At 49.6% G+C, this 27,397-nt stretch overlaps 1 protein-coding gene and 1 long non-coding RNA gene across 3 annotated transcripts in view; one reads left to right on the top strand and one right to left on the bottom strand.

Annotated features, from left to right (window-relative positions):
* Positions 1–27,397, top strand: part of Fgd5 (FYVE, RhoGEF and PH domain containing 5) — a 97,498-nt gene that overhangs the window by 62,472 nt on the left and 7,629 nt on the right. The window contains exons 6-17 of one of the 2 annotated variants that reach the window (XM_006236926.5): positions 7,403–7,563; positions 7,786–7,945; positions 8,462–8,549; positions 10,661–10,711; positions 11,265–11,323; positions 19,373–19,444; positions 20,436–20,504; positions 22,771–22,854; positions 24,258–24,337; positions 25,587–25,686; positions 25,961–26,098; positions 26,548–26,677. In XM_006236926.5, coding sequence (XP_006236988.1) covers positions 7,403–7,563; positions 7,786–7,945; positions 8,462–8,549; positions 10,661–10,711; positions 11,265–11,323; positions 19,373–19,444; positions 20,436–20,504; positions 22,771–22,854; positions 24,258–24,337; positions 25,587–25,686; positions 25,961–26,098; positions 26,548–26,677 — 1,192 coding nt within the window. Of the gene's footprint in view, positions 1–7,402; positions 7,564–7,785; positions 7,946–8,458; positions 8,550–10,660; positions 10,712–11,264; positions 11,324–19,372; positions 19,445–20,435; positions 20,505–22,770; positions 22,855–24,257; positions 24,338–25,586; positions 25,687–25,960; positions 26,099–26,547; positions 26,678–27,397 lie in introns of both variants that reach the window. The other variant, NM_001108637.2, reaches the window with a different exon arrangement.
* On the bottom strand, positions 16,546–23,600 carry LOC134486612 (uncharacterized). The gene is made up of 2 exons (XR_010065874.1): positions 22,363–23,600; positions 16,546–17,160 (listed from the first exon to the last, which is right to left on the bottom strand). It is a non-coding gene; the product is annotated as an uncharacterized LOC134486612 (long non-coding RNA).

Raw genomic sequence — 27,397 nt, forward strand, 5'->3', positions numbered from 1 at the left:
GTTCCTCATGAACATGGATAGCCGCTGTACCCCTAACCTCATACCCATATCCCATTCAACCCCCATGTCATATAGCTTTCAGGCAGAAAGAAAAGGAAGGAGAAAGACAAGTTTCTGACTCCCAGCAGGAGCTAGTTCCCCCTGAAGATGCCTGGGGAACCACTCGATAGCTTCTTCCTGTTGTTTGTCAGTGCCTCAGGGGAAGCCAAAGCAAATAGGAGTTGGTGGTCAAAGCGAAGTATGACTCACTGGCTCTACTCCTTTGTATCATTATGAAGCTCAGCTGGGGAGGGGACAGTAGGTGTCCCAGAAGAGTCCTTCCTGTTCCCAGTCAGCTAGGTTTGGGAGGGTCTCCTGCTCTACCCAGACAGAATCTGTGCAGAGGTGAGAAGAGCTTCCTTCAGGGTAGCGCTTTGGCAGCTTCCGCTTCTCTTAGCATTTGGCAGCAGTCAGTGTTGGCAGCAGAAGCAGGTGGACCCCCCTCTCCCATAGTGCTACTCTCCTGCCTCAGGTCGGAGATCTAGATTAGACCTATGAAGTGGAAGTGGGTGTTGTCTCTTGAAGAAAACAGCAGGTTTCAGACTGAAGAGATTGACCCAGTGGTTAAGAACACCCGTTGCTCTTGAAGAGGAACCTGGGGTTCAATTACCAGCACTGAGTTGGCGTTCACAGCTGTCTGTAATTCTAGTTCCTGGGGATCCTATGCCCTCTTCTGGCCACTGCATGAACATGCTATACAGACTACAAGCATTCCTACACATACAATAAACAGAAATCTTACAGAAGGAGGTGGGGGGAGGAGGGGGGAGGAGGGGGGGAAGGAGGGACGGAGGGGTGAGAGGAAGGGAGGGGGAGGGAAGGAGGGATGGGGAAGGAAGGAGGGTTCATAAAAAGGCAGGCGAGATAAAATTGTGCCTCAGGAGAGTTAGAGGCTCACAGCCACAGGCAGCCATGACAAGGCCCTGAGGTGGAAGAATGTTAGGAGAGATAGCCATCACATACAGTGTAATCAGGGACCTGAAAGAAGAGAAACAGATCCTTCAGTTCTTCAGTTCCGAGAATATAGGAGAGTTTTCATGTTGTACCATGGGCAGCATCAGCAGGGAGGGGAGCCTTCAATCTCATAGGACAAGGGAGTTTTGACTCTTGTGCGTTTGAGGAACGTTTGGTAAGAGGTAAGTTCCAAAATCCAGCCTGTGCGCTAGAAGCCAGTGAGGCACTGATAAGTTTAGCTGTGACACAAGGCTGACTTGGATCTGGGCAGTAGGAAGGGATAGACATTATATGCAGATGCTGTGGGCAGGGAGAGAACTCAACTCTCTGAGAACTGAAAGCTCACAGCTGCTCTCTGCTCTTGGCCCTCAGAGGGAGACTACAGAGGCTGTAGCTTGTCTTTGGGGACAGGGAGCAGAACATAGCTGATGTGTAATCTGACACTGGGGAATTCTCACCTCTGGGCCAGCAGCTTTGGTCACACCTCCTGGGCCCTGGAATTCCCCAGGTCTTGTCAGTGGCTGGTGTGATAACTGCAGCACAGTGTATCTAAGACTCTTCACTGTTAAGGTCACCAATACTGCTGCTGCCACCATTATGGTTGGTCACTCCCACTGCCCCTTCAAACTGCTGCTTTGCTGACACTCTCACAGGTGATGTGGAGCAACAAGCTCTGCCATTTCTGTGTCTCTATCTCTTCTGCTGCTCTTGAAGCCTAAAGCCAAGGGTACCATCAGATCACCACCATTTCTAGGGCTCAGCCTCACAGCCCACTCCTCGGTGGCTGTGGGTGTGACTGCTAGCTGAGCACTGCCTCTCTCTGCCTTACAGGTGGGCATTTCTAGTGGTTCTTCAGTGACCTGGCCAGTCCATTTCTATAGCCAGAGAGGTGTTTGCACCAACCACAGCAGACCACCATGTAAACGGATAATTGTGTTTACACCAGTCACAGCAGCCCGCAAACCCAGGGAAGGTTCTCGATTTCTGGCATGCTAGGAAATGGTACAGGGTCTGACAGTACTCACGGGACATGTAATTGGGAAAGTCCTTGGTAAACTTGAAGACACAGCTTAAGACTGTTGTGGTTGTGGCTGTGGCTGCATGTACAGGAGCTCAACTTGTGTAGCCACGATCGCCCTGTGGCTTCCTCATGGGGTCTCTGGCGGGCTGGCCATTTGACTGACAGTTCTCTGCTCAAGGTACCTAGGACACTGGGAAAGAGCCTACCACCAATCAGGGAGTCAAGTCCGTTTACAGGAAAATAAACAGCAATAGGACTTAAAATACGACCTTGTTGCAAGCGTTTTAGCCATGTTTAGTGCGCTTTCCACAATGCTCACCTCCTGCCCAACAACCCAAGGATACGTGGGTTCCCCTTACCTGTCTCATCCCCATAGCTTAATAAACAGCTTCTGAGCCACAGGGTCTCCACAGCTACCAGCTCTCCCACTCTGCTCCAAAGCCTCAGTGATGGGTAGAAGAGTTTCCAAGGGCAGGTGGCCAGACCTTCCTCTCCAATACTGTCTCACTCTTCTTACTGCCCCTGGTACCTTCCTGGCTGGCACTCCCCCCACCCCATGCATTTGTTCCAGTGGGTCTGCAGAATTCTTTCTAATCTGAGCCCTCCTTTACAACACAGCATTGTTTGGCTTCCTCATGTGTGTGGTTCCCCAGACTCCCACTGCTGCTGGTTTCCTGGTTCTGTGGTGGGAAGATACATTTCTCTGGCTTTCCTAGATGGATCTGGACTTGTGTTACAGCCTAGCACAAGGCCACCATGAGTTGGGGGCTGTGCCATTTGTCATTTTTACTTGGCTCTGGTGTGGCTCTGCTCCCATCTCTGTTTGGGCTCTATGTTGCTTGAGCCCTCTGAGGTCAGTGCATGTTTGAGTGTACATCTCAGGCTGGGCATCTTTCCCATGCTCTCTCTCATGGAGAGTGGGTGGCCTGAGAGGAAACAATGCCTAGAGGGGACGCCATGAACACAGGACACATGAAGTATCCAGCCCAGCTTTCCAGGTGTAGAGGAAGGGGTCTCAGAGGAAGGTGTATCAGTAGCCAGGGAAGGAAGGCTCAGCATGTGCACAGGCCCTAAGGCCTGCGGGATGAGCATGGTGGGAACTGAGAGATGTTCCCAGCCGGGTGGAGGAAAACTGAGAAAGCTGAGGCCAGCAGGAAAAGGGAAGGTAGAGAGCCTCATGCCATGTGAAGCTTCGTCCCGAGCATCTGAGAAGCTGCTGGTGACTCTAGGAAGAAGTGCTGTGGCATGCTGGGTAAGGCCTTAGTGACTGTCTATGTGGTGAGGGGCTGGGCTGATCCCAGGGAGTTATGGGGATGGGGCTGTACATACAAGCAGAGCAGGCATTCTATGAGGTAAAGGACTCCAGAGGAAGGCCCAAGGATGGTGGGCACCAGACATGGCTGGGGAAGTGGCGTGGTCTCTCCAGGGAAGACATGGGTGAACCAGGGCTTGGGTACCCTGGGCAGGATAGAGGTTTTGGCTGAGGCCACAAGGAGATATGTGATTCAGGATTGTTAGGTCCCCAACTGAGAACACTGTCCCCTCTCCCAGGTGGTGTAAACTGCAATGAGGTATCTGTAACTTCCTGGACAGGACTGATCCCTCAGGTGACCCTCTCAGGGTACTCAAGGCAAACTTGGGGTCTGCAGAACTCTGATGTCAGGACATTTATGAGTTTACTTATCAGAATGTGACACTGTCTCTCCATCCATTTGTTCTCCTAGCCAGCTCCTCCTCCTCCACAGGCCAAGTCATTGTCCAAGGTGACAAGCATGAGTGGCTGCTATGTGCCAACCCTTCACATGTTGTCTCGTTTGGTTGTACATCATATACCCGTAAGAGATAGCAGGGTACAGGCCCAGACATTTCATCTCAGAGAATGAGTGACTTTCCCTGGGTCACACAGCGGGGGTAAAGTAGTGCCAGGGCTTTCTGACTACACAGCCCTGGGAAGGAAAGTGGTGGCCTGTGACCTGGAGAGATGGTGTCAGGGAAGACTTTCTGAGAAGCAGAGACAAACCTGAGGGGGACAACTCCTGAGGGAGGGTGTGGAGACATTGAGCGATCTAGGAAGTCTCTTCATGTTATGTCAGCTCTCAAAGGGACTCAGAGCCCTGGTGACTCCAGTGGGCAGGCATAGGGAAGAAAGATAAGGAAGGATGCCCTAATGAGGTTGAGTGGCATTAGGAAATCTGGGGAACAAAGGTTAACACAGACCATCTCCTACTTATCTTGCCTCCCTGCCCATGGACACTATTAGAATTTTTTTTATTTTCATTGTGGTTATTTCGAGACAGGATCTCACTGTGTTGCTCAAGCTGCCCTTGAACTCATGATCTCCTACCTCAGCCTCCTAATGTGTGTTCCACTGTATCCTACTAGGAAATACGTACTAACTGAGCAGAGAAAAACCTCCTTCTATCTTTTGAGTCTTGCTGTCTCCTCAAGGCATAATGAGATCACGGACAACTTGGGAGTTTTAGGGGGTATATATTTTAGCTCAACAAGGATCCATGATAGCTCTCTACATGGTTAGCGAGGGATGAAGCAGAAGCCACGGGAGAGGCCTATGGAGAAGGCCTGGCCTGAGCAGGTGCTATGACCTTCTGTATGTTCATGCTGTGCTGCCCTTCCTCCATGACCCTGATCTCTGAGGCAGTAGGTGACCCTTGGAGGGTTATAAAAAAAGGGGGGGGGAGTGCCATATTCCTATTTGGCCTCCACTCCTCAGGGGACTCAGAATATTGCTTTCGAAAAAATTCTTGTAGCTTGCCTGTACTTAATGAATTAACTTTAACAATAGAGCTCATGTTTGTGTATAAGACAGACAGACAGACATCCCATCATTCCAAAATATTTCTGTCCCTGCCAATGACAGAGGTCACCAGGAGATGTGCCTTAGCAGTCCAGGCCTTCTGGTTTGTGTTTTCTATAAATGTGCCTGTTCTTCTGGACATTTAATTTAAGTGGAATCTTTTTTTTTTCGGAGCTGGGTTAAGTGGAATCTTAAACTAGAGCCTTGTGGTTGGTCTCTTTCCCCTGGCATATGTTGTCAGAGTTCCCCCATCTTGGCATGTGTTGGTTCTTCATCCACTTAAAGCTGAGCAGTAACCCTTTGTTGATGAGCCACAGTCTGTACCTTTACCAGAGGATGGATGTTTATGCTCTTACTTGTGTGGTAGGAAGCTGCAGGAAGCATGTGTGTCTACAGTTCTCTTGGGCTGGACCCTGGGTCTCCCAGTGACTCTGTAACCTTTTGAGGAGCCGTATAGTTTTTCCTAGAGTCTATTTCCATTCACCCTAGATTAAAAGGGCAACAATAGATAGACCAAAGAAATGATGTCATCACCCAAGTCTTCAAGTCCTACTTGCTGAATCAATGAGTCTGTTAGAGTTACTTAAAGGAAAATGGCTGACTTGTGGTTGGTTTCTTTCCCCACAAATTTTTAGTGATCAGCTGCATCACTACAGATTCCCACCCTAGAGTAGGAGATAACTCTTGGAAGCCATGTCTCCTGTGTAGCTTGCAGATAGATAGCTTTAGCACTGAAGGGTCTTCCCTCCCTATCCATCATGTACAGCTGTCCGGTGGCTTAGATAGCCTCGGCTCTACTTTCTTGGGAGCTCTGAGTCTTTGTTTCTTGAATTTGAGAGTTGCATGAGGCTCTTGCAGAAGGGAATGGCCCAGTTCAGGGGATGCAGGTACACATCCTCATCCCACAGGCCTCCACACTCTCTACTCCTTGTAATGCCAGTTACTGGGAGCCTGTGACAGCTGGCCTGGCAGGTGTGGGTTTGTTTTTGCATATTCTCCTAAGGACACATGGTACAGATCGTGTTTTCTTGAGCTCCTTGACCATCTGTATATGACTCTTCAGAGACTTGCCTTTTAAAGCCTTTTGCCCAGTTTTCTGTTGGGTGGTTAGTCTTTTTTTTTCTTTTGTAACCCTGTAAATTAATCACTATCAAACAGGATTTATAAACATTTTCTCTCATTCTTTAGGTCTTCTTTATTCCCTTTTCAAGCTCTATCCATCCATCCATCTGTCCATCCATCCATCCATCTATCCACCCATCTGTCCATCCATCCATCCATCCATCCATCCATCCAGTATCTTAAGTGTGCTAGACAAGTGCTCTACCACTGAGCCATGTGCCAGTCCTCCTCTTTCCTCTCTTAATACTGGTCATGGTGTATAAGAAAGCAGTCCAAGAAAGCCATGAGGAGCAAGCCAATAAGCAGCACTCCTCCATGGCCTCTGTTTCAGTTCCTGCCTCCAGGTTCCAACCGAAAGTTGTAAGTTTAAAGAAACCCTTTCCTCCCCAAGTTGCTTCTGGTCGTGGTTTTTTCACAGTAATAGAAAAAAACTAGAACAGGTGACAGAAAGTGGTCTTCAAATCATGCATGGCAAGGGATAGCAGCAGCTAATGGTAAAGTAATGTTTTAGCCATGTCCTTCGAGAAAAGCTATGAGTTTTCTCTGCCCTCCCCCATCCTTATATGCTGTGAGTTAATGCCTATGTGAGGTCTAGGAGAAAGTGACAAAGGGTGTGTCAGGCTCCTTCTTACCTTGGACTAGACAAGAAGAGAAGTAAGGAGCAGGACAGTTCACAGCTGCCTAACACAAACTCCTCTGGGCCTCTGTGAGTTCTGTATCATTGCACTTGGGGGTCACGGGCACCTGTTATACTCTCTCTCTCTCTCTCTCTCTCTCTCTCTCTCTCTCTCTCTCTCTGTGTGTGTGTGTGTGTGTGTGTGTGTGTGTGTGTGTGTGTGTTGGGGGAAGGGCTTCTCATGTAGCCTAAACTGGCCTTAAACTCTATGTAACCCAAGATAACCTTGAACTTCTGATCTACTGTTTCTTTTATTTTTAAATTTTAAAAGTATACTTTAGTGTGTGTGTGTTTGTATGTGTCTGAGTGTTATGAGTGTGTATGCACACATACACACCCATGTCACTGCACACATGTGGAGGTCCAAGGACAACTAATGGGAATCAGTTTTTTTCTTCCAGTCTGTGGGTCTCAGGGATTGAACTTGTCAGGCTTGGCAGCACTAAGCCATTTCATTGGTCCTGCTCTGGCTTCTTAAAGTTCTTTTTCAAGAACTAGAAAGCAAGGACTTTGCATTTCCTTAGGGAAGGAATCACTGACTAATTCCCTGTCTTGTAAAAGAAGGGCACCATTAGAGTCACCACAGCATGGCACTGCTCTGTGTGAACATAGCAAAGACAACCCTATACCAAGTGGCTTCAAGTTGGCCTTCCTGGTCCACAGGTGACAGTGTGGAGCCAACGACACTGGCCTCAGATTTTGCAGTTGCCTCTGTACAGGTCAGGGATCTGAGCCTCAAGGGCCCTCCATGGGTAACAGGCCTCTGGGGTTGCAGGATTTCCATGGAGCCGTCCTGAGGGCCTTGGAGAACGTAGAGCAAGAGGGCAGAGAGCCACTGGCCCAGGAGGAGCTGCGGCAGGGCCTACGGGAGCTCCCAGCTATCTGTGACCTTCACCAGGGCATCCTGGAGAGCCTGGAGCAGAGGCTGGGGGATTGGTGAGCAGCCTGGGGTCCCACACCCCACTTATGCCACCTAGGGGTGGGGGGATAGACAAAAACTTCCACAAATACAAAATACTGTCTCCGGGTGACAAACAGGGAGCCCAGCGACAGGTGGTAAGTTGTGTGTACCCCAAGCAAAACAGCCTTTAGAACCCCTCCTCTCACCCCTTGCTTGTCCCAAGGCTGACTTCTCACTGCCTATCCTCTCCCTAACAGTGGAGAGGGCCAGCAGCAGGTGGCCGACATCTTCCTAGCCCGTGAGCAGGAGTTCGAACATCATGCTGCACACATCCTGCAATTTGACAGGTACCTGGGGCTGCTCGCTGAGAGCTGCCTGCTCTCACCCCGGCTGGCCACCACCGTCCGGGAATTTGAGGTGGGTCCCAGGTCTTTAGAGACCCTGATGTAAGGATGTATTGGGTCCCAGGCATGGGGACATGGAGAGACTTAAGAGAAGTAAATGAGACATACAGAAGGACTGAGCTAGGCAATAGGTGAGGAGGCACAGCAGGACCTGACAGGAGGAGACCCCAGAACAGAATGACCCCTGCTGGGCAGTGGGTGGCCACAGGGGAGTCCCATCACTATCAACCAAAGGTCCAGCCAGAGGATAACCAAGGAAAGTTAGCACTGGTCACAAACTGGAAGCCTAGCTCCTGAGAGGGCACAGGGGAGCCTACCTCTGTGACTATTGTCAGGCACAAAAGGACCTCAGAGAAGTGAGTTGTTGAGCATGACCATGAACCTGTGGGGATGATCCAAGAGGGCTTCCTGGTGGAAGGCAGCCTGAGTCTGACCATGTGGGAGATTGCAGCTGGTCAGAAAACAGGATGAAGGGGGCCTGTGGGCGATGGGGTCTCTGACAGCCTCTCTCCTCCCCTCTCCAAAGCAGCAGAGTTCACAAGGGGGTGGCCAGAGCATGAAACATCGTATGCTGCGTGTAGTCCAGCGCCTCTTCCAGTACCAAGTGCTGCTCACTGGTGAGCCATTTGGGTCCAGGTGGACTCTGGTGGGGTAACATGGGAATAAGGACTTCATTTCATGTGGGGAAGATGGAACTGCTCCAGATCCCCAGAGCCCCCACAGATTCAACCTTGCTGCAGTGGCTCTCCCTGTCCCCACACCCAAAAACCTAGTGACATTCTCACTGTGCATTTCCTAAATCAGCTGACATCTTGCAAAAGCTGTCTTCCTAGGTGAGACTAGTAGACATCCACCTCAGGCCTGTCACACCCCTGTGGCTTTACTGCATGCTACTTCTTGAGGCCTGTCCTTCCCAGCTCTGTGACATGCTCTCCAGCGTCCCTCTTGCCTTTTGCCTCTTTGTCACTCTGGCTGCCTCTTTTCTTTAGCCTATCAGTGAAAAGCTGTTACGCTGTGAAGGGACACCATGGCCAAGGCAGCTCTTATAAGAGAAAGATTTAATTAGGTGCTGGTTTAGTTTCAGAGGTTTAGTCTGCTTTCATCATGGCAGCAAGCATGGTGGGCATGGTACCGAAGTAGCTCAGAGCTAGTCACTGATCTGCAGGCAGACAGGAAGGCAGGGAGGCAGGCAGGCAGGCACGCACGCGTGCGCGCGCACACACACACACACACACACACACACACACACACACACACACACACGCATGCATGCACGCACTTGACTTAGCACGAACTTCTGAGCCATCAAACCCACCTCCAATAACACACTTCCTCCAACAAGGTCATATCTCAGAATCCTTCTAATCCTTCTCAAACAGTGCCACTCCCTGGTGACCGAGCATCCAAACATACAAACTTATGGAGGGCATTCTCTTTCAAACCACCACAGCGACCTCCCAGAACCCAGGCTCAGGTCCTCTGTCTCTGGCTCACAGATCCCCCCTCCCCACCTCTGTGCTGAGCTCCACTCACTGCATACAGCCTCCCACATAGAATCAGTCCCTGTCCTGTTTCTGACATCCCCGTGGGAAAGGGCACATACAGTTTCATGGGTCACAAGGAAATTGTGCTGGGGTTGAGGTCTAGAGAATCTGCTCATTCAATTGAAGTAGCCATTGTATCCTGTCTATGTACCAGGCCTCTGCTGGATGCTGGTAATGGCAGCAAATGACAGTTCAAATGGAGAAATAGAACACTATGACAAGGCATGGGCTTAGCATATGCAAGGCCCTGGGTCCATCTCCAGTATCAATGAGTTTATATCTAAATATGCAAATATATTAAAATATATGAATATACAATATTTGTGTTGAAAATACTACAGAAAAAGCAAGTGGTTGCAAGATTAGGGAAGGGGGCCGATGTGTTAGATATGACAGAGAAGACCTCTCCAAGGAGGTGACATGGAACAAAGATCTAAGCAAAGAAATGGCATGAGCTGTACAAAGCTCTAGAAAGGATGCCAAGGGGTCCAAGGGTAGAAACAAGCTTGGGATGTTCGAGGAGCAGCAAGACTGCTCCTATGGCCAGACCTTAAGAAGCAAGGCAGAGAAAGGGTGGGAAGCAAAGCTAGGACCATGTCAGGGGGTAACACCTCCTCTCTGTAATATAGACATGGAGCAGCCCAGCCAGGTTTGTTCTGCATATGATACCTCTGGGGTATCCGCCAGAGACTCCTCAAGTCTCTTGAGATGACCTCTACCAACCTTAGCTGTGGGAGACTGGGGACTCTGCCCAGCAAAGGAAGAGAAGGTCATGGAGCTGGGTGGTCCAAGAAGGATGCTTTGTTTAAAATGTTCACTGCCCCGTTAAGCACACTATGCTCCCTTCTGGATTGGTGCCTCAGCCCCTACCAGGATGGACCCATTGTCATATAGTCACACTATAATATAGTGCTGTGTAGATCACCATGTCTCGTAACCAGAAAACAATAGACAGCAAGAACTTTCTTGTGCCTGTACCCCAAAGGTATAGACATATCAAGCACATGGCAGATCATGAATAGATGGGGGTCGAATAGTATGGCCAGGATGCTAAGAGGTTCCCTGGCCTTGGGGTAGGCTAATGTGTTGAAAAAGTGGATACCCCATTCTGGTGGAGGTCACTGTGGAGGGCTGGAAACTGCCTTAATGGAAGACCTGATGGTTGTCTCTCTCTCTCCCACCAGATTATTTAAACAACCTGTGCCCGGACTCAGCCGAGTACGACAACACTCAGAGTAAGTCTGGAGAGACCCTGGAGGAAGGTACACCTCCTTGATTTGTCTCCTGTCCACCCACACTCAAGTCTACACCAGTGTCCAGTGTAGACCTAGAGCAGCCCAGCTGTGTGCATTTTGCATATGACACCTCTCGGGTATCCACCAGAGACTCCTCAAGTCTCTTGAGATGACTTCTACCATCCTTAGCTATGGGAGCCTGGGGCTCGGACCAGCGGAGGAAGAGAAGGTCACATGGTTGGGTGATCTAAGGAGGATGCTTTGTTAAAGATGTTCGCCACTCCCTTGACCACACCATACTCCCACCTGGGCTGCTGCCTCAGCCATCACCAGAGTGGACCTAGTGAAATATAGTCAGCAGACATAGAAACAGAGGCAGTCCTGAAGAGTTGGGTTTGGGTTCACAACCTGTTGCTAAGGTGGGGAAAACTGGTGTTGCCTCCACCTTCATAGCCCACCACACGGGAGACAGAGGAGACACACAGAGAATAGGTAAGGACAGTGGAAGCTGGCCTAGTCCTCATTAAGCTGGTGTCTGTCCCCTCCTCTCCAGGTGCTCTGAATCTCATCTCCAAAGTGACAGACAGGGCTAATGAAAGCATGGAACAGGGGGTAAGTCCCACCATTGGCTTCTTCTCCAGGGTGGAGTCCAAGTTCTACTTCACTCTTCTCCTCTGCCTCGTGCCACCCCTCTGTCTGTCTCCTGGGACTCTGCAAAGAGCCTTGGGTTCTGGCTTGACACTTGTTGTATGAGCCTGAGGCTAAGTCCTAACCTGATGGGAGAATTCAGCAATCCATTAGTCATGTCTTTAACTGGTATAGAAGAGGGTGACTGTGGTATGTACACCAAGGCACTGCTCAGCACATGTGCGATGGCAGGTGCACAGGAACCCACACAGAATAGGAAGTGGAGTCTGGGGATGCTGCCTATGTAAGTCAGGCCTTGAGCTCAGGGGAGCAGTGATCATGATGTAAATAACCATGGATAATGGTTAGCAAGAAAGGAGGGTTCACAGGATGGAGTGTCCCAAAGTTAGGGTTTAGAGGAGCTAGGCTCACTTCTGATGAGAGGGCGTGCTCTGGAGACTCTGCATACATGTGTATGTAGATGGGAAGACAAAGAGGAAAGGGCCTGGGCAGAGGCCGGGGGTAGGAGACCTAAGGTACATCCGCTGTGTTTTGTCACCTAGCATGGCTGGTAGAACTAGTTCTGGGAACACGCTAGAGCTGGCTAGGGTGGGAAGCTGAAGGAACAGGCTTGAATACACAGGTTAGTTGCTGAGGCTGCTTCCAGGAGGTTCAAACTGTCACAGTCATCTGGTCCTCTTACCTGCCCACCCCCGCAAGAGGATCGGACCTCACTGTCAACTTTGGCATCCTATACATATAGTGAGGCTTCCTGAGTGCAGCTGAAAGATTGATGCTTAGAGGCCAGGACCCTGTCGCTGTAGCATCTGGTGGTGTTCTCCACATCCTGCTTCAGGAAGTCCTGTCTCTATGTTGACATGAACATGTCTCCCCTCCTCAGGGAAAGGTGAGGTCTAATACACAGTACTTATAGGAGGGATGGGGCAGCTATACCTGGCTCTCTCAAGGTGAGGCAAGTGCTGTGGTGGGAGACACAGGCAAGCTGCTTCGGGTGAGACACCCCTGTGCTTGCTTCCCATGAGCAATGCTCTCTCCACCCATTCCCAACTCCATGGTCTCCAGTAGCAATCTCCGCGCTCACCTCCCATGAGACCAGCTTCCACTGCAGTCCACTCTGGAGACCAGGGGGTGCTTGTCGCTCTGTGCCCAGCTCATTTCACTTAACATAGTGATCTCCAGTTCCCTTTCTTGTTTTAATGATGGGATTTTGATCTTTTTCAAGCCAAATCATACTCCATTGTGTGAATGGATGGTATTTTCTTTTCTTCTTATCTGTAGTCAGGCACTTATGCTTCTGTTTCTCTACTGTTGAGAGAAATGCTGCAGTAATCATGGGAGTGTGTGTGGAGTATGTGGGTGCCCATTCTGGCTGCTTTAGACATATCCAGTAGGATTGCTGGGTCGTACAGTAGTCTTAGTGGTTTGGAGATGGAGACTCCATAGGAATTACCAGAAGGTGTAACTTGCTGGCATTCCACCAGGGGTCTCTGTGTCCCACACCCCTTCCCCTCTTCTTCAATACTGCTCATTCTTCTAAGGAAGTTGGTGTCTCATGGATCTGGTTTGTGTTTCCCAGTGATGAGTGGCTGATGTTGAACACTTTTACATACACCTGTCAGCCATGGGTATGCTGTCTTTGCAGAAATGTCCACCCACAGCCATAGTCATTGTATTGCTGCTGCTGTTGTGTTTGTTCTGAGACAGAGATCCGCCTGCCTCTGCCTCTCATGTGCTAGGATTAAAGGCATGTACCACCTCTCCTAGCCCTTAGCCCACCGTCAAACAACCATCTCCAGAATGTCTTCATCTTCCCAGACTGAAATTCTGTCCTTAAACACCACCCCCACCCAAGCCCTAGAGCCCATCCTGTGACTTTCTGAACGTATTTTATTTTTTAGAACAATTTTTAAATTACAGAAAATCTTAAGAAGATAGTTCCAAGAGTTCCCATGGGATCTACTGTTTCCCCATTGTTAATGTTTTCTATGAACGTGGAGCCCTGGTTGTGTTAAGAGCCAGTATGGAAACGGCATTATTACCCATAGTTCTCACAGGCCCAATGCCCTGTTCCAGTATCTGTCCCTTTGGTTGTTATATCTTTGAAGGCTCCACTTGGAGCCAGTTTCTCAGATGTTCCCTTACTTTGATGACCGTGAAGGTCATGAGGGAGCAATGTCAGGTGTACTACGGGTATCCAGTGTTGGAGTCTGATGTTTTCCTCTTTATGAGACCAGATTTGTGGGTACATGGGGACGAGATCACAAAGGTGGGATTCCATCTTGTCCTGGCATGTTGTGATCCTGGTCACCTAACTGAGTTTGTGTGTCCCTTCCCATGGTCACTGGGAAAAAAGTCACTGTGCACAGTGTAAGTGGTACAGACAAACCTGTTCCCTCTTCTTTAAGCTAACAACCTCCTAAGTGTTCTGGAATCATTTGTAGGAGATGTCTCTTCCTTCTCAATGATGGGTGCAGTCCATCTCCAAACATTTATGTTGGTACCAATTCATGATTATTTATTTTAACCCACATTGATTTATTTATTTCTCAAATAGAGAAGGGTCAAGATAAAACATTTTAAAACCCACAATATTAAGAATGGGAGAATTCCTTCAGCAAGAATGGTTCTGGAGTACTCTCCCAGCTAGCCTATGCTCTCCCTTGGAGGATTCAGCCAGTCTCTTGTTAGTTCCTTCATTCCTCTGTCATTTGTTCATCTGTCACCTCCTTAACCAAAAAGTCAGGACCTGCCAGACTCGTTCGCCTTCCTTCCTTCCATGTCTCTCCAAGGAAGAGAATGAGAGAGCGCTCAGGGGTGAAGCTCAGAAACAGAGTGAAGAGAGGGGTGTGTGTCCACTGACCTATGTGTAGACATGTGGATGGATATTCTGAGTATTTCATACCTAATCAGTGATCCACTCGGATCACCCAGATGGCTCTAGCTGCTCAACTTACCAAAAACCCTCACTCCACAAGAAAGAACCTGCCTCCCACCATCCATCTCCCAAGTAGTTAACGGTGCAGTTTACCTTCACCTTTGAAAAATACTTGTCAACCTCCCAGATAGCCTGTTGGTTAGTTGTCTGATAACATTACATCTGTAGTCACAGCAACATTGGTTCAGATCCCAGTCCTTCTGCCAGATCAGTTATTAAATGTTTAAAAAAAGAGAAAAAAGAAAAATATTTGTCCTGGATATTAAAAGCTGGCCTGGTCCACTTTTTTCTGAGTAACTTGAAGATGGCGCCCCACCGTCTTCTGACTCACACAGTCTCTATTAAGAACGTCATTATGATGCTTATGTTTGCCCTCTGTGGTGTGTGTCCTTCCCTTCTGAATGCCATGATATCTTCTCTGTTAGCTGGGCACAGTAGCTCATGCATATCATCCCAGAAGTTAAGAGGCTGAGACAGGAGGATGGCTACAAGTTCAAGGCCAGCTTAAGCTACATAGCAAGAGTGCGCACAGACACACAGACACACACAGACACACACACACACACACACACACACACACATACAGAGAGAGAGAGAGAGAGAGAGAGAGAGAGAGAGAGTTTGATTTGGGGAAGGATGTTAAGGAGATCCTTAAGGGGAATGGGCTGTGTTGGGCCTGCCCGTCTCCACTTTCTTGGTTGGATCTGGGCTTTGTTGGGCATTCATTTATTTTGGGAAAGTCTCTAGGATGGTTGGTGGTATTATCTTGCCACCCTTAATTTCCATCCCCCCATACATACTCCTTTCTTTCTTTTTTTGTGTATGTATACATACTCACAACATGTACATGTTTATGGAGGTCAATGTTGGTGTCTTAATTGCTTTCCACCTTTTTTTAAAAATTAGTTCTTTGAGGTTTTAATACAAGGTATTCTGATAATATTCAACCTCTTCCCCCAGAACCAACTCCCTCCTCTCCCTACCTTGTGTACTTGCTCCCAACCCCCTTTCTCCCTCCCCATCTGGTCCAGTCAGTGCTGGCAATACATAAATTCTTGAATATGTGGCTTTCTAAAGGAACCCGGTGGACATACTGGGGATCTCATCCTTAAAGAAAACGGACTCTTTCTACTCGTTCCTACCAATTGCCAGCATCTCCTCGGTTAGGAGTGGTACCTCATGCTCACCTTCCCTCTCTCCAGGCTAGCTTGGGTTTTTTCAAGTCCACACTGTCACAACTGCAATGAATTCATCTGTGCAGCTGGCCCGTTGAGTCTGGAAAGCAGTTTTCCCGTAGTCATCCCCTGCCCCTGGCCCTTACAGCCTGCAGTCTCTTATTCTCTGCACCCTGACCAATGGCGGGTGCCCACTGCTGACAGCAGCTTCTCTGATGAAGGTTGAGAGATGCACTGATCTTACAGCAATAGTTATTGGGCATCACTTTACTATGATGTCCATCTGGCAGAGTAACAGTGCTGAGCTCCCCGCTGGGGCCTGTGACCAACCTTGCCATGGCTTCTTGGCCCTAGTGATGGTGCCAGGGATAGGTTTCATTTTGCAGAGTGGGCCTCCACCCTTTTTTAAAAGGCAGAGTCTCTCTATGTAGCTCTGGCTGTCCTGGAACTCACTATGTAGATTGGGGTAGCCTTGAACTCAGAGAGATCCACCTGACTCTGCCTCCCAAGTACAAGGATTAAAGACACCTGGTAACCCACTTTATTTTTTAAGACAGAGTCTCTCACTGACCCTGGAACTCACTGATGCAGCTAAGCTGGCTGGCCAGTATCCATGTCTCCAGTGATGGGATTGTAGGTACCACACCCAGCCTTTACATTGGTATAGGAGATTGGACTTGGAGATTCGTGTATGCATTCATAGCAAGCACTTTAGCCACTGGTCCATCTCCCCAGTCCTCTGTTTTCACTGTGTACCAGTGATCTACGTGGCTTCCAGCTCTTCCTTTCAGCTTTGTTCAGTTCATAGACAAACCCGTGAAGAGTTTCCATGTCTGGTATTGTAGGTTGCGTGGTTTTTGTTTTTTGTTTCTTAATTCCCCTGAACTCCCCTGTGAGGTCAGCAGCCTTGACGAAGGTCTCCATCTGCTACATGGTATCCACCTTTGCACCAGACCATCTAACAGAATATTTACTTTGGTCCTTTGCTCAGAGCTCCAACACCTGTCACCCTCAATGAATGTGTAGGATGCTTTCTCTCCAAAAAAAAAATGAGTCGGGTTTGTCTTCCTTCCTGGTTTAGTATTTTAAAATTTCCACTATTTATTATTATTCTGTGTATATGGGTGTTTTGCCTGCATGTAAGTCTATGTCCCTCATGTGTGTCTGGAGCCTGTGGAGACCAGGAGAGGTCATTGGATCCCCTGGAACTGAAGTTACACATGGTATACGGTTATGGGGCCTCAACCCCAGGTCCTGTGGATAGCAGCTGGTGTCCTCTGCTGAGCTATCTTCTCAGCCGACCCAACCCACAACCTAACTTGGTTTTGGATGTGTGTTCCCATGATTTTTTTTTCTTTAAGAAATAGCATGTCTGCCTGGAGCGATGATGGCTCAGTAGCTAAGAGCAAGCACTGGGTGCTCTTCCAAAGGACCGGGCTTTGATTCCCAGCTCCTGCATGGCAGCTCACAACCGTCTGTAATTCCAGCTCCAGCATCCAACATCCTCACCCAGGCATACATGTAGGCAAAGTGCCAATCCCCATAAAATGAAAAAAAAAATTAAAAAGAAGAGGAGTTAAAGTGCCATGTCTTTAAAGGGCTGGAGAGATGGCTCAGTAGTTAAGAGCACCGACTGTTCTTCCAAGGTCCTGAGTTCAAATCCCAGCGACCACATGGTGGCTCACGACCATCTGTAAAAGGGCATGTCTAAAGTCAGTGACAGTGTACTCACATACATGAAATAAATAAATAAATCTTTTAAAAAAAGAAAAAGAAATAGCATATCTTTTATTTGCTATTTGATAACTTTATACATATACAGATGTATTTTGATCATGGCTACCCCAAGCTCCCTCCTAATCCTCCCAACATCCCTGGTACCCATCTCTCTATGTCCTTTTTTATCATCACCGTAACTCGTGAGACCAATTAGTTCTTCCTGCTGGAGTGTTGGCTGATGTCGCTAGTGTGGTATCGGGTGGGTCTTAGGCAGGCAACCGTAGCTACTGTGGGTTGATGAGTGCAATGGCCACATCACGTCTAGAAGATGGCACTCCTCTCCATCATCCTGTCCTTGGACTTCTTCTGTCCCCCACCCCACCCCTTTTTTATAGAGTGCTCTGAATCTTAGGAGTAAGGGGCGGATGTAGATTTTCTGCTTACAGCTGAACACTCAGTCATCATTTAAACTCAGCGTGTTAACAATTAAGAGTCTGGCCACTGTAGAGCGAAGCCTCTCTGACCAAGATTGAGGGTAGCATTCATTTAGATGTATAAACATGAACATTTAGACAACACTTCGACAACATGTCCCCTTATCAAGGCAACAGTAGTGGGCTCCCTCCCAGGGCCTATTTAAAAATATAGACTTTTGGGGTTGGGGATTTAGCTCAGTGGTAGAGCGCTTGCCTAGCAAGCACAAGGCCCTGGGTTCGGTCCTCAGCTCTGGAAAAAAAAAGAAAGAACGAAAGAAAGAAAAGAAAAAAAAGACAGACTTTTGGCTAGGGTACAGTAATAGACGTGACTTCCCTCCTGTGGAAATCCAATCCAAAAGTGGCTGGTTACTTCCCTAGCCTTCGTGCCACGATTGTACCAGTGCACACATCATGCCTAGAAGGTCGGTATTGTAGAATGCAACGTTTGTGTCTGAGCAATCCCTTTGATGGCTTTTCTCCTCCAGCAGAGGAGATAGCCCTGGGAAAGCTAGCCATCCAGGAGGACGTTTTCAGGTCGGTTCCAGCTTGGTTTCTTCCTGCCTTGCAACCAAAGTGTCCTGTGACTCTTGGTTGAATGCCAGGCACTATGAACATAAGCTCTATGGAGGCCGAGAGAAACAGCATTTGCATCTTGGTTTTGGTTATACTGTATGTGGTGGGACGCAGGGAGAGTGACCAGTTGATTCAGTCCGGTCATAGGTTATGTTGGGTCTGGGAATAGTCTGATCTCCATCCTTCTCAGCCTCAACTTCCTCCACAGTTCATGTGTCTGTGGGGCCCTAAGTGCTGAGTTCCCCCTTACATACATGTCCAGTCTGTTTCCAGAAATCTCTGTAAGCAGGAGGGCCCTCTCCCCATGCATACCTTCTCTGAGGGAGGGCATGACTGGCTGACTAGTGCTTTGTGGCAGCCCCATTCTACCTTGGGCCTGAGGCTGGGCTTGGACAGGTCCTTGCCCATTCTCTTGGAGAGTCAGCTTCTGTGTGATATCAGGGCACAGCACAGAGCCCTCTTCTCAGAGCACATAGCCTTTGCCTGAGAGGCTGGTGGGCTTCTGGCCTCCCCAGTGCTAAAACCTTATACTCAGCTTGCTCAGTACCATTTCACAGGACTCTGACCCCCATGTGCCCTCAGTGCCTGACAGACACATAGAAGAGAGTTTGCCAGTTGGGTCCCATCCATAGTGTTCATTACCCTGAATTATGTTACCAGCCCACACTTGACCTTCACAAAGTCAAGGACATTTCAACTGCTGTCTTTTCAAAAATAATTTCTTTTTAAACATGTATTGTGTTCATACGCTCAAAGATCAGAGAAAAAACAACTCATGGAGTTCTCCTTTTCCACCAAGTGGTTTCTAAGAGTTTGAACTTAAGTCAGCATGCTTGGGAGCAATTGCCGCTACCCACTGAACCATCTCTGGCTGGCCCCCCATTCTTATTACTTCCATCTTCCAGCCTCCGCTTCCTCCCACTGTAGCCAAAAGTGTGACAGTCCCTCTGTCTGTCTTTCACCTCTGGGAAATCCCAGGCTTGAGGAGCCCATGCTGTCATTTCTAGGAGCTTGGATTTAGACTGGTCTTTTCTGAGCTGTTCTCCTCCAAAGTGGAAACAATGTCCTCTTACGGAGGATACACAGCGCCTAGTAGGGGAGTGAAGGGGTAACCATCTCCTGTGCCTGCCCACAGGAAAACCTGCAGAAGCTGGTCCACATCGAGTACAGTGTGCGGGGCCAAGGGGACCTCCTCCAGCCAGGAAGGGTGAGTGCTGCCTGGGTAAGGACAAGGGCCAGCTTGACTCTGACTCTGATAAGGACAAGGGCCAGCTTGACTCTGATAAGCCCATTGTTCGGCTGGGCTGGTCCCAGACGGGTCTGGCTGCAGGTGCTGTTTAGGAGAGGTGGGGGACATGGTGCACCACCCTGGAGCTTGTCTGCACCCCTCCTTGCATGGTGCCCTCTGGGGTAGTTAAAGAAACAGTGCCAGTCAGTTCTGCTCACCATAGCTGCCCTCGGGTAAGCTCTCCAGTGAGGGAAAAAAAAAATGTGTCCAGTGTTTTTAGCTCCAAGTTGCCAGGAAAGCAGAGATCAGAGTAGCTCTCTCTCAAAGACAAGCCCCCAAGAAAGCAGCATAAAAATAGCATTCTTAACAAAACAGGGGCTGGGGTGGCACTCGGGAGCGGAGCACATGCATAGCATGTGCAAGGTCCTGGGTTCTATGCCCAGAAAGGGAAGGGTGGGAGAGAGATTGATTGATTTGCTTTTTAGCTTCCAGATGGAAAACACGCAACTTAGCTCAGAAAACAGCTAAAAGTGTGATCACTGCCAGTTGGAATGAGGGAGTAGGCCACATCGGCAGGACGGTGCTAGTCTAGGATTCTTTGAAATCTCCTGACTGAGAGATCCTGTGCTCTGAAATCCTTGCTAAGCCTTTGTTTGTATCCTTCCGAAGGATGGGGCCAGTTACTGTCCACAGGTCCAGATGTTCAGCAAGCTTCAAAGGGCATGTTATGAATGGACCCCTTGTAGTGCTCTTTAGGGAGGGAGTCACGAGCAGGACTCATACTCGATGACTGGAGTGTGCTGCTGTGTGAGGACATTTCCAGAAGGCGGGACTGCCCAGCTTGGGTTCCTGGGCCGGGAGTCTCTATAAGCTGTCACTGGGTTCTCTGGCAGCCATAGTCACTGCTTCCTACATAGAGCCTTCCCAGACTTTCTCATTCCACTTCTGAGGTTGGTTTCTCTCCCTACAGGAGTTCCTGAAGGAAGGAACACTGATGAGGGTGAGAGGGAAAAGCCGACACCCCCGGCACCTGTTCCTGGTAAGCACTGGAGACAGGGCAAGCCCCGCCATTGCCTTCCTAGGGCCAGCATTTGGTGACCAAGACAGCCTTCAGGGTGTAAAGATGAACCTTCAAAACAAAACAAAACAAGACAAAAGCCCCACTGCTTATATGTTATTTCAGCGGTTGGGGGACATGGAGTGTAGGTGTTGAAATGAATAGCTCATATGCCTGAATGGTTCATATGCCTACCATAATCCATTCAAACCAGGGCTTTCTTCTGGTACTATAACTACACTCAGGCACTTTCTGTGGTGTATACAACAGCAGAAGGGTGAGGAGAGCAGCTTGTCTAGGTTCCTCAACAGATAGCCAAGACCCAGAGGAGTAGCCAGGGTTGAGTCTCCAGTCCATCACTCTGTGCAGGTGAGCATACATGACACATCTGAGGACACAGAACCACACTTTGAACATTAGGGGCTATCCAAGACCTTTGGGTGAGCAATGACAACCCAGGGTCTCATGCTACAAGTAGCTCTTCGCTCCAACCTAGGATCCCAAGACACTCCACCTTCTGTGTTGCCTACCTCTAGAACAAGTGTCTGAGACAGTCAGGATTTAAAGAGGAACGGCAAGATCCACCTCCCGGTTCTGGAGGTACCAGTCCTTGATCGGGTGGCCTTGTAGCTTTGGGCCTATAGCCAAGTAGCACAACAAGGCAGAGCCATCGTTCACCTCATGGCTAGGGAGCAAAAGACAGGAAGGGGAAGGGGTTGGGTTCCCGCAGTCTCCTCAAGGTCATGCCACGATGACCTAACTTCCTCTCACTAGGACCTACCCTCTCAGGGTTCCATTCCTCCCAACAGTGCCATCCTGTGGACTACTCTTTCAATACAGAGGCCATTAGGGAATCCCCCAAGGGCCTGCTGTTTTCTGGGTATCTGTTTCCACATTCCTGTCCCTCTCACTGCCGTTCTTGTGACCGTCGATGGGGCTGCCTGCACCTGCCTCCCCACACTCCCAGAGCTTTATATAGCATGATGGTAGTGCAGCTACGAGCTCTGTGCACCCAGCACTCACTGAGCAACATCTCCAGACTGGAACATGAGCATAGAGATCACTTACAGCCTTGTCCTCAGCCTTCAGAATATAATGGGAAGGAATCACATCGACTCACAGCCAAGAATCAGGAGATGAAACAGAGAGAGTCTTGGGAATAGACAATCAGTGGAGGTGGAAGAGGGTCACATACTGAAATGAAAGCAGACACCGCAGCTGTGCCCAAGGATCGGCTGGGTGTCCCCACCAAGGGCCTTGTGCATTTCCTCAGGAGGCTGCCTCGATTAAACCATGAAGCAAGGGAGGACGCCTGTTTTCTCTTACTACCGTGTGCGTCCCTGGGATTGAACTGGGGCCATCAATCTTGGCAGCAATTGCTCTTACCCACTAAATCAATTGCTTTTACCCATCTCACTGGCTCCTACTTTATTTCATTTCTTTCTTTTTAAAGGCCTGGTCTCAAGCACAGTGTAGCCCTGGTTGTCTTGGAACTTGCCATGCAGACTGTGCTGGCTTCTAATGCACAGATTCACATGCCTTTGTCTCCTGAGTGCTAGAATTAAAGACATGGCCACCTCACCGGTGCCCACTTCCTTTCTCAACTATTTTGTTTGCAGAGTCCTGTGTGGCAGTCTTCAGATCCATGTTGGTCTTCCTTGGCTAGTGTATATACCGTTGTATGATTACCGCTTGGATCAGTATTGGGTGCATTTGCAATGCTTCCAGAAAGCTCCACTAACACTGGCAATCAGTCTTCCCCACTCCCAAGTGACCCAGGCACTGACTGGCCTGATTGTGGTCACTTTGGGTGGGACTTTCACATTAAGGCTGTACTTACGGTATCTGGCCTTCTCCCTCAGAATGCCTGTGACCCTATCACGTGGCGACAGTCTGGCAGCCTGCTCCTCTGGGTTGTTGTGTGGTATTTCACAATCCATCCGGACCGTGCATTCTTTATCCGTCAACTGTCAAGGACTTTTGGTTAGTTCCCCCTTTGGGGCTACTTTACATAAAGCTTCTCTGACACTTGGTCCAGAGCATTGGCAAATGTGCCAAGTCCCCTTGAGCATCCCTGTAGGAGTAGAGTTGTCATGATGTGTTCACAGTACGGCTTTGCTCCTTGCCACGGTGTCACAGAGGACTGCCAGGTGCCTGCACCCCAGAGCCCAGGGACCTGCTATGTGTAGCGCTTGCTGCAGTCTTCAGGGCTAGGACTGGTGTGACTGAGTGGGTGCCTTCTCTGCAGATGAATGACACGCTCCTGTACACGCACCCCCAGAAGGATGGGAAGTACCGTCTGAAGAGCTCGCTACCAGTGGCCAACATGAAGGTAGATATCGAAAACCAGGTACCCTGGGAGGGGAGTGTCATCACGGGGACATGCTGGAGATGGCACCAGCCTTTCTCCTCTCCACTGAGGCCCCAGCATACAGCGTTCACTACAGTGTGCTGCAGGTTTAAGCACAGGGCTACCCAGATACAACTGGGCGTCAATGACACACTCTCAGAGTGCATGGGGCATGGAGAGGAAAGGGTCACCTCACAAGGAGGGCAGTAAATGCAGGAAGTGCTTGGAGGGAGCAAACAAGCAGGTTTAGGTTACACTGTTAAATGTGTAAGAGATGTAGACCACATTAAAACCCTCTGCACCATCTGGACGCTGGCTCGGTGGCATGAATCAGTGCTGAGCCCACTTCAGCGCGCACCTCTAGAACCTTCCTGTCTTCCCAAACAGAAACTGTCTCCATTAAACACTGAGTCCTGCTCATTCTCTCTCTATGAATTTGACTGGTTGAATGACCTCATGTAGGTAGAGTTTCAGCATTCGTCTTCTTGGAGCTGGCTGGCTTCACTTAGCCTTGAGTTCAAGGTTTCTGTGTGGAAGCTTGGTCAGTCACCTTCATTTTCTGGGCACCCCCATCTACCCTCTCTGTCTATTTCTCTGTGTGCATCTCTATTTTATGTCTCTTTTGTCTCTGTCTGTCTGTTTCTCCTCTGTGTGTGTGTGTCTGTGTGTGTGAGTGTGTGTGTGAGTGTGTGTGTGTCTGTGTGTGTGAGTGTGTGTGTATGTGTGTGTCTGTGTGTGTCTGTGTGTGTGTCTGTGTGTGTGTATGTGTGTGTCTGTGTGTGTGAGTGTGTGTGTGTGAGTGTGTGTGTGTCTGTGTGTGTGTGTGTGTGTATGTGTCTGTGTGTGTGAGTGTGTGTGTCTGTGTGTGTATCTGTGTGTGTGAGTGTGTGTGTCTGTGTGTGTGTCTGTGTGTGTGAGTGTGTGTGTCTATGTGTGTGTCTGTGTGTGTGTCTGTGTGTGTCTGTGTGTGTGTCTGTGTGTGTGTGTCTGTGTGTGTGAGTGTGTGTGAGTGTGTGTGTCTGTGTGTGTCTATGTGTGTGAGTGTGTGTGTGTGTGTGTGCATGCACACCTTTTCTGTCTTCATCCACCACTGAACACTTCAGCTGCCGTATGCACAATGTGTAGACTAGCATGGTTTATCTTGGTCTTAAACATGAGGGTGCGTGGGCACTTTGGGGAATTCTTGGGACAGAGAACAGCTTAGAAAGTTAATTTTGATGCCATCTGAGAATGGTGTCTGAGAAGGGGATGCAGAGAAGGCAGAACAGCTTGGAGTGAAAACATCCATGCTGATCAGAACCCTGTCCACCCACGACCAGTGGGCAGAGCTGTCTGTGCTACTCCACCTCCCACCCTGAAGCAGATACCGTTGGTTTTCCTTGCAGGTCAGTCGCCCTGTGATGGACAAAGTGCCCTATGCTCTGAAGATCGAAACTCCCGAGTCTTGCCTGACACTGTCTGCAAGGTATGAGGAGCCGTATTCCAGCTACAGTGCCCTCTGCTGGCCTCTCTGGGCACTGCATTGCGTGTTCCACTTAGATACACGCAGGCAAAACACACATAAAAATAAATCTTTTAAAACGAAGATAAAGTTAAGACTTGAGGAAAATGTGAGAGTTATGTGTACACAACACACAGAAATACACACAGGTATGGACATGCGTACACACATATGTTCACATATGCATGCAGAGAGAAAATAATAGCCAAAAGAAAAGAAAACAAAAAACTCCTGAGGTCTGGGGCTTTGCTCAGTAGTAGAATGTCTGCCTCACATACTCAGAGCCCTGGTTCAGTCTTCAGCAGCACAAAACCAAATATAAATGCCAGTTCCCTTGCCCAGGGGACTGTGGGCCCCATGAAGGATCTCATCAACAAGTGTTAGAGATGATCGGCTCTGCATGAGACCCTTGGGTGTGTTGTGTGCTCAGTGGGCTGTCAGCCTTGGCAGGGCAAGAGCAAAGTGATGAGTGGTTGCCCATCCCTGACCTCTCAGTATGTGGGAGGACGCTGTAATTAAAACAACATGAGTCAGTTGTCAGATAAACAAAATCCACTTCTCACAGTCTAGGAGTTGGGAAATGCAAGACCAAGGTGCCGGTCCCTTTGTTATCTGGGGAGAGCCCAGTGTCTGTGGCACCTGCTTGCTGTAATCCTATAGAATAGAAGGGACAAAGGGGGTCCCACAAGGGAGAGGGAAGACTTCCTTGAGGAAGTGATTTCTGGGATGGCTCCACGGTCTCTCCTCACTGCTTGATGCAATCAGGGGCCTCTCGACTCAGTGTGAAGCCTCTGTGTGCCCAGCCATGACAGGATGGTGACAGACCACAATGATCCTGACTGGGACCCTCTGCCTGTCTGTCCTGTGGTCTGGAGTACCAGCTGCCATTGATAGGTCTGCCCAGTGGCGATGGGTTATACGCCCCCTTTAAGCAGTGTGATCCTGGCTACCTACCTTACCAAAGTGGTGCCATTTCCCTGCCTAGGCTTTTCTGTGCTGTGGGAAGCTCCAGTGTAGGGCGAGGGCGACACCTAGTGGATACTGAGAATTTTCACCCAGCTTCCTCCTGGGTGGCCTTCAGCTCTTTGGGCAGAGAGAGGCTTGGACATAGGGCTAGACTCAGGCCCAGAGGCTGCTGAGCAAGGACTCACAGCAAGAGAGAGGGTGCCGAGCAGAGCCACGGCACCCCGGCTCACCAAGCCTGTGCCTACAGCTCATGTGCCGAAAGGGACGAGTGGCACTACTGTCTGAGCAGAGCCCTCCCGGAGGACTACAAGACTCAGGCGCTGGCTGCCTTCCACCACAGCGTGGAGGTAAGTGGGGGCTGCCCCAAGGTTCCCAGGGTGGGTCCTGCCATATCCAACTTACAGAAAGATAACAGGTGCCTCCTGTCCTGGCCAAATCCTCCTACCTACCATGCTCTTGCTGAAGCATGGCCACCCATAGTTCAACCCAGGAGCATGCCTTGCCGTCTGACCAGCAGACCAAGGGATGCAGGAGACTTTACTCAGAATTAGGGAGAAAGGGACTGCACTTTACCAGCTGTCCCTTGGGTTCTCTCCTGACTGTGCTTGCTGACTGCCGCAGATCCGGGAGAGGTTGGGGATCAGCCTCGGGGAGAGGCTCCCCACCCTGGTGCCTGTCACGCATGCCATGATGTGCATGAACTGCGGCTGTGACTTCTCGCTCACCGTGAGGCGCCACCACTGCCATGCCTGTGGCAAGGTGAGTGACAGACTGGGGTGAGGGTGCGCTGAGGGGAGGAGGTGGCGGAGGGAGGGGGAATATTCCTGTTTGTGGGGCTCAGGGAGCCAGAGGAAGAGGAGTTCAAGGCCAGTGTGAGAGGTAGAGCTTGTTCCTGCCCATATTACCAAGATCCACCCATCATGGCAGTCCTGGACCCCTTCTGCCAACACCACATCATGTAAGAACACTGCAGCACTCACCATTATGGTCATTGGAGGGTAGAGAGTGTTATTTTATGGCGATGGGCACAGCTCTTCAGAAAAGCAGGCACTTGCTCAGAGACACTTTACAGCCCAGACTGGAAAAGCAGGGGTCCACATGGCACCAAGCAGCTAGGAACCTGGGGCTCCCTGGAGGAGGGGAGGGCTGGGCTAACAGACTGAGAGGATGACTGACAACTTCCATGTGTGTTCCCAACATGGCGTCAGATTGTGTGCCGGAACTGCTCTCGAAACAAGTACCCACTGAAGTGCCTCAAGAACAGGATGGCCAAGGTCTGCGATGGCTGCTTCCGGGAGCTGAAGCTGAGGAACGGGCCCGTCCCCGGCCCCATAAGAGGTAGCTTTGCAAATCCTTGCCTTCTCCAGGCCTCATGACTTCTCCCCCAGCTCTCACGACGCCTCTGTGGCTGGGTTCCTGCTTCAGTCACCTGTTTTCTCCAGAAGAAGAGAGAGGAGGTTTCGCATTAAAGGCAGCCCCTGAGGAAGCCAAGGCTCAAGACCTGGGTTCCATGGGAACCTGACGGATGCTGTGTCCCTCTGAAGGCAGGGCCGCTGTGGCTGCTCATCAGGGATGATTCTCTGGGGGCATTCAATAGGCCTATGTTCTGTGGAACTTTTTTTAAAAATTGCTTTTAAATTGATTTTAATTTTCCTACACGGATACATATGCATGTGAGTTCGGGTACCTCAGAAGGCCAGAATAAGGCCTTGGATCTCCTGGAACTGGAGTTACAGGCATCTGTGAGCCATCTGATATAGATGCTGGGAACCAAACTCAGGTCTTCCGCAAGAGTAGATGTGTTCTTAACTACCGAGCCATCTCCCCAGCTCCCTGTAGGACTTCTGGGAGCATTCCATGAGCCTGCTGTCTTTGGAATCTTGTGGCATGTTTGGGAGGCCACTAGGGAGGGGGCTTGTGAGTCGGGGAAGGAAAGAGAGTCCCTTAGGAGCTAAACTGACCCCCTGAGACTTGGTACATAAGTGACAAGCTGTGCCCCGAAGTATCAGGCACAGGAGACAGCAGATGTATCTTGGGCTTTTTTGAGGCCACACCAAG

Source organism: Rattus norvegicus, chromosome 4, assembly GCF_036323735.1.
Source record: "Rattus norvegicus strain BN/NHsdMcwi chromosome 4, GRCr8, whole genome shotgun sequence".
Classification (NCBI taxonomy): domain Eukaryota; kingdom Metazoa; phylum Chordata; class Mammalia; order Rodentia; family Muridae; genus Rattus; species Rattus norvegicus.